This window comes from Phytophthora infestans, genomic scaffold (assembly GCF_000142945.1).
Source record: "Phytophthora infestans T30-4 supercont1.9 genomic scaffold, whole genome shotgun sequence".
Classification (NCBI taxonomy): Eukaryota; Oomycota; class Peronosporomycetes; order Peronosporales; family Peronosporaceae; genus Phytophthora; species Phytophthora infestans.
The window spans coordinates 3,302,108-3,309,126 of NW_003303750.1; the positions used below are offsets into that span (position 1 = coordinate 3,302,108).

Below are 7,019 nucleotides of genomic sequence, written 5' to 3' on the forward strand. Positions count from 1 at the left end.
GGGGGGGGGGGGGGGGTCATGTTCGGTTGAAGTTTATCGTCATCACGTGTTACGACATCGAAGTTTACATCAGGACCATCACAGTGTTTTTTTATGGCGTTCTCTCCATTCAGTACATGACATCCACTCGACTATATCATTCTGCTTTTCGACCCTCACCTCTCAAGACCAACAAGAGCGCCTTTATCATGCGCGTGGTAGCTGTCCTCTTAGCCGCAATTGCTGTCAGCGGAAGCACTGCGGCTCCGGACGCTCAGCCAACCTCTATTTTGGCGAGTGGCTTAGCCAAATTAATTGGTCCAGACCATGCCACTGATAAGCGGCTCCTACGCACCGGTCGAGACGCTGATGGCGACAATTTTGATGACAAAGATAACGATGAAGAAAACGGTATCGATGACGAGGAGGAGAGATTCAAACAATGGAAAATTAACGACCTAATTAACGGTAAAACGAGCACGCTGTTTTCAAAGTGGAAAGGACGGTTACTCGGCTGAAACAATCCGTCAGAAATTGACGAAACATCTGACGCAAAAACAGCTGAGCGACACCATCCGTTGGTACGGGGATGGCCGAATCCGCTAAATGAACTCGCGATAGGACCGTTACGTTTTGGTAGCATATTGTTAGGGTTAAACAGCATGAAAACATGGTTGTCAACGTGAACTCAGATTTTCTTCTGTCATCTTCGGCTTGGTAGTGCTGCTTTAGACTACTTGCTGCATGTATATCTAGTGCCTACGATATGTTGGTAAATCTACCGTCGATAAAGGGACACCGATTCAATTGGCGGTTCTTCTGATAGGTTTAAAAAGGACCACCATTCGGGAATAGCATCTTATCGAGTTTTTTTTGCTGCACAATAAATTGGTCAAGTAATGCAGTCCTTTGGACTATTTCAGTTATAAATTTAACTCTGAATACTCCAGCTCTAATTTACGACTTACTACAGTAATAGAAGTAGCTCTTAACTGGAGCCAGTTATACTTTCCAAGTAGACTGAGAGCGGCTACGAGAGCGAGTCTCTGGCTGTTCGATGCGAGCGAGCGAAGCAAACGCTGTAACCCGATATATATTGTTCCTCGGCAAAGCCCATGGTCGAGAAGGGCGATGAGCTGACTGACCATGAACAATGGCATATACTGAAAAGGATGGAGTTTCCAAGGTGTTTGGTACCCCTAACGCTCCAGTTTACCAAATAGATATTAGAAATATTCGGTATTTTATTGAGTCAATTTGAGTAAATGCCCTTCTCGCTGTCAAACACGACCGCCAATCGCGCGATGCACTTGTTTGACCATGAAATCTTTCTAAGTACGATTCTTGGCTGAGCCACATGTCAAAATGTTTCACCAAGATGCGCGATTTGTTTGTGACTTGATTTTGGTAGGTGGAGCTTTGAAAGGTTTGCTTTACCGCTCAGAGTATTCGAGGTTGTGCGAAAATTCACAATATGCTATATCCAGCATCATCAAGCTATATATACCCATAATACCCCGCCTTAGTTATTTCTCCTTTTCTTTTGCATGTTCAAAGCTAGCTTATGAATTTAAATTAAAATTAGGATGTGCTATATTTACCCATAATACCCTGCCTTAGTTATTTCTCCTTTTCTTTTGCATGTTCAAAGCTAGCCTATGAATTTAAATTAACATAAGGATGTGAGTATTTTTGATATCCATTGCTCATTAAAATACTTTAATCGTCTCGGCTGAACATGCTCAGTTGTTTATTTATTTGCAGCTGGAAGAACTACCTCAGCAAAGATGCGCAACTAGCGAACAGGGCACTAGTACGAGGGACTGAGCGGGTCTTTGCTGATGAAGGCGGGCAGCTGCAACCCGGCGCGGAACACGGGCAGCTCGTTCGTGGGGAAGCGGAGACGACGCCAGTTCACGGGACCAGCGGTGAATGTGAGCGGCAGAGGCTCGCGTGACAAGAAGAGCCACGGTACGGTACAGTCTGTACCCACAGCTGCAGTGGGTACGACACCGACCGTTACTATCGAAGGGCGATGAGTGTGCGGTAGTGGGCCCTAGCAGAACAATAAACGAAAGGATGAGGTGGTGAGACGACGAAGTGTAGCACTGTAAGAAGTCAGTAGAGCTGCTGCTTCACGTCGAAGTCGACCGAGAATTCGGGACGTGATGGGGACACTGAGCGGCGAGCGGCGGCTCGAGCTCAGTTAAAAATTGGATCCACGAGGCGCAAGTGGCTCGAGTACGAACAAAGTGGTGCGTCGGTTGCGGAGCGCGTGTTTGTGGCCCAGTACTTGCAGGTCGTTGCGAGCACAGCCGGAGAAGCGCGAGAACGAGTCGAGTGCCGGGCGAGCAGAGCTGCCTGGCTTTCTTGGAGCAGAGCCGTAAGGCACGAAGCGAGTGGGTAGTTCGGCAGAGAGCGACGGGGTGGAGCCGTTCGTGGTGGTGGTCGTGGTTCGAGGAAGTGGGCGAGTCAGAAGGGGTTAGCCCTTTGACGAGTCTGATTGTTGTTGCACGCGGGCTTACCGGCGGTAACCAGTGCGGCGGACACAGGGTTCGACGTGTGTGTGACTGCCTCGGTGGCCCCTAAGCGTGTCTGCGCGGTGAGCCGCGGTCCTGTGAGAGGCAGGGCTGAGCAGTAAGACGCAGCTGAGGTTGAGGTTGAGTTGAGAGCTCTACATCGAGTAGAGCAGAGTGGTTGAGTTGATACAAATAGGGACGGACGCGTCCCGGCGGCTTGAGAGCAGCCAGTACAGTGTTGATTGCGTACGAGCCTCGGAACCCTGGTAGTTCACCTACAGACGGTGGGCAGTGAGCGGTGCGACCCGCCGGCGAGCAGGCGTCCTGAGACTCGTTACACTTAGTTATTTCTCCTTTTCTTTTGCATGTTCAAAGCTAGCTTATGAATTTAAATTAACATTAGGATGTGAGTATTTTAGATATCCATAACTCATTAAAATACTTTAATCGTCTCGGTACTGTCCCTGAACATGCTCAGTTGTTTATTTATTTGCAGCTGGAAGAACTACCTCAGCAAAGATGCGAAACTAGCGATGTTTGTTATTGTAGCAAGTTAACGTATGCAACATTACGTTAAATAAACAAAGTTGCCCAACCAGCGATGCTTGTCATTTTAGCAACTTAGGACCATAAAAAGTTTGCCGTCCTCCAACATCACGCAAACCAGCGGTGTTTGCCAGCACTTTAACAATGTCCCCCAACAACATAACTCAGTTCTTTAAAGTCGCAAAACCCAGCTAAATTGGTTGCTAACTAAGTTGCGCAGCCGTCCATGTAAGACAGTCAGTTTATATAAACAGTAAAGTGCTCGTCAACTCACCGATAAAGGACCTGCACTTTGGCCCCAAGAAAATGTAACACCATATACTCTGCTCGAAGTTCGTCAAAGACTACACAATATATTAAGCTTTATTATCTATACGTCTAGTTTGTGTTCGCCACATCATCTTATAATAAGCGTCGTGTGGTCTAATGCATAAAACTCATATCTAAATATAATTATTATGTGTTAAAGTTTTAACTAAACCGTGCATAAGCACGTGGAAGCTCTGGATTTTATCGCAAGTTAATTTTATACATTTGTACTTAGTAATATTTACAAGCGCTCCGTTTGAATTGATGGCTGCGACGCCGTCCGACGGCGTCGCAGCGCAGTGATGGCAGAAATGGAGTAAAGGCGCCTTTGTGGCAGTTTAGGCGAGTATAAACACATTCTATTTCTCAGCTTCTAGAGCGCCGTTTCGCAAACAGACGGCTGTTCTGTAATGCTGAAACTAAGCGCAACGTTTCTACAAAGTTTCAGCCGTCAATTCAAAGTTTCAACAGAAATGATAAGGCGCCATGTGCCATCACTGGCGACGGTGGTGCTTTTGCCCTTGTGGTATGTGGCAGTTGGGAAGTATTGAGGCTGGTCGTAATGACCACAAAAGGAAAAAAAGCTTGTAGGGCGTTCGAGTGGGAAAGGTTGTGGTTGCGACGGTGGTGCTTTTGCCCTTGTGGGGTGTGGCAGTTGAAAAATATTGAGGCTGGTCGTCATGTCGCCCGTAGGTAGTAATTCGTTCCTGTATGATTATATTATTGTCAGAGTGTTGGTCGTCATGTCGCCCGTAAATGACTCAAGCAACATGCATTGGATATTAATAGCATATACACGGTGATTAATATTGACAAGTTATTTAAACCTTTCCAACATTTTCTTTTATATTAAATAATACAGCTTAGATGTTCTCGTAGTGATTGGTACCTCCGGTTGTATCGCCCCAACTACTCTGGATAAAATCCAGAGAACTGGTAAACCATTAATGTTCAGGTGATCATTTATTAACAATTAGCTAGAGTTGGGCTGGTAGTGCTGCTGCGCAGCGCTAGTAGCTCTGGGAGCCAAAGGCTTCGCACCAACTACCTTACCATTAGCCGGGGTCTTTTGCTCTCTTAAACGCACTACTTTTAATGATAACTTACAAATTTGTTATCATTTCCAATCAGCCACGAGGGATTCGTTGTCCTGAGTGTTTTTTTTCTTCTTGCTGCCTTACACTTTGCAGATTTTAACACCTTATTTTTAAAACTAGACTCGATCATTTGTAAATAGGTTGAATTTTACCGTATCTGATCTACAGATAAAATACAATACCAGACTAAACTCCAGCACATCCAGAATTTGTAAATTTGTTTAAGACGATTTGAGTGACGTTATCATTTTCTATCACCGGAAATATTGTTTCTTTCAAAAAGCTCACAACTACAATTTCTCAGCGAACTCACCAGCTGCGGCGACTACCGCCCGAGGGCATTATATTTTGTCGCCGCGGCGTTGAGTGAGCTGCTGCGGCTATCTTTGCTCTATCTACATGATACTTTACTCTTTTGCTCGTCTACTTATCGTCCACTTATATACTCATCTCCGCTCTGCTCGGGGAAGTTTTGGGCCGGTCGAGTCCACCACTAGTGACGCCCGCGGCGGCAGGCGATACGGCCTAAAGACACATACGAGCGGACTTATCACTTCGCAAAAAATACCGAGAGCTCCCGAATCACCATGTCCAGGATCCTCAGCGTCTCGATGTTGCGTCAAGTGGCAGCAGCAAGGCATTGAAACCACTGCAGCTTCCACCAAACAAGGCCTAGAGGTGGACAGATAATGCCGCTGTGGGCCTCGACAGCTTTGTTTACAGACCTCTTTGTAGTTATTAAGATTTACAAATACGATAATAGTGTTATTCTAGCACAACACCTAGCCGTGTAAGAAAAACTGAAAAAGTAAAATTTACGAAAAAAAATAACATCTCCAAGCATTTGTTAATGTGAGCAATATTTTCTTTCGTACACCAAGTTTCTATAAGTTTATACCCATGCCAAATCTTTACTTTGAGCGAAACCTGTGAAGTTTGATAGAAAAATAAAATCTTCTAATTTGAAATTTGTATCGAATCGATACCTACTATTGGTGTGCGCGCATAATCTCGAATTAATCCCTATTGGGCTGTACGTATAACTACTCTTAGCACTACCAGGAACATTGCTATAAATGTAACTTGTTAGCTTTTTGTTTCAGGATAAATTCATCGCGGTGGATCCAGTACCTATACTGTGTTGAGAACGTGAACGGTCCAAGCTTACCGGACCAAGATATAATGAATTATCTCTAGTGTGGATCTGCGGCCATTTCTGAAACAGTCCCGTGTCAGTATAATTAAAACGTCCTACATGTATAAGTTTAGTACCTTGTATCGGTCGAGCACAGGAGAAAGGCACTACAGCACTTCGTCAATACACAACCAGATTCGTTCGTATACAGAAGTCCCCCTGTTAAACGTAGCTTGCACATCATATAATGTACCGCTTGATCATAGAGATTGAAGAAATTACAGACAAATCACCAGATCGCTTTGATTTCCCTATGCAAATTTATCAACCGACCCCCTACGCTAATAAGGGTGACTTCTGTGTGTCGTTTCTTGAACGTTCCCAGCCACCCGTCGAAAAGGAAAGTGTGGCACCTTCAAGTCCTCACTAATTTAGCGTGCTCATTGCATGCAGTTGGTATATTATTGACGCTGATAGGACTTATGGTCACGCGTTGCCTTTGCGAAACATATTGTTTTGGATTGGCTCGAAATCGCCAACTGTGCTGATGTTTTTACCAGCTTACTAATATTACCACTTATATATATATGGTACACTTATGTGGGATTCAATTGACATGTCTGCTTACTCGAAATATTTCAGGTATTTGCCCCTTCAGTTTTCCCTCGACAAATATCCATGAAGAGCTTCGTCAGCAATGGTGATTGGCAGAAATTCATAATTGCTTCGTCAACAATGATGATTCGCAGATATGCATTTATGCGTAGTTTCGTCAGAAACGTATGATGGCTAAAAATAATCTTAGGAAAGTTGATTCCGCTTCTTCAACGCATATATTTTACTCTCTGTACAGGTAATCACAGGTTATTGCTCACTACGACGTGCTTCCCCATACCAAAAATTATCAGACTGGATGGCCTTATTGGACTAACTTATAGTACACAATTTGTCCCAGATACGTAAAAGGTTTATAGGAGTGCATATCCGACGTGAAATGACGGAAAATACCAAAGCGTGATCAAATAGACTGTCTGTTGACGGCAGGAAATGGCCTGAAACGCCCTCTGGGCTGAGAAAATCACAACTTTGGTTTTTTCTATGTAATTTTGGGATAAGAGTCACGTGCTCACGAGCTAGCAAATCTAACAATGAGGCAGAAACGCCACGATCGTCAATATAATTTTGCATGTGTTCGGTAAATAAAGATTGACGACAGCCAGTTATCATAGCTAATATTGCATATTTTGTTGCCAGTAAAAACGTACCACTTGTATTTGCGTTAGAATACAGAAATCGAATAGTTTGCAGCCTCTCACTTTCATTCAATTCGTTTCTGACCGCTTATCAGTATTACATCTCTTAACGCAGCTACGCTGATGCCCTGTACGAGATACACGGGCTTCTAAGCCACCAGGTCGCCTCTGACCCCCTTCC

At 44.5% G+C, this 7,019-nt stretch overlaps 2 protein-coding genes across 2 annotated transcripts; both read left to right on the top strand.

Moving 5' to 3' along the window:
- Positions 1 to 188: 188 nt before the first annotated feature.
- Positions 189 to 497, top strand: PITG_06083 (secreted RxLR effector peptide protein, putative; the record flags this gene model as incomplete). Its single annotated transcript, XM_002998227.1, has 1 exon — positions 189 to 497. The coding sequence occupies one exon, from the start codon at positions 189 to 191 to the stop codon at positions 495 to 497; it is 309 nt and encodes a 102-aa protein (XP_002998273.1).
- A 1,323-nt stretch (positions 498 to 1,820) lies between these two features.
- Positions 1,821 to 3,276, top strand: PITG_06084 (uncharacterized protein; the record flags this gene model as incomplete). Its single annotated transcript, XM_002998228.1, has 3 exons — positions 1,821 to 1,983; positions 2,532 to 2,581; positions 3,265 to 3,276. 3 exons carry the CDS (start codon positions 1,821 to 1,823, stop codon positions 3,274 to 3,276), a joined length of 225 nt encoding a protein of 74 aa, XP_002998274.1.
- Positions 3,277 to 7,019: the final 3,743 nt, after the last annotated feature.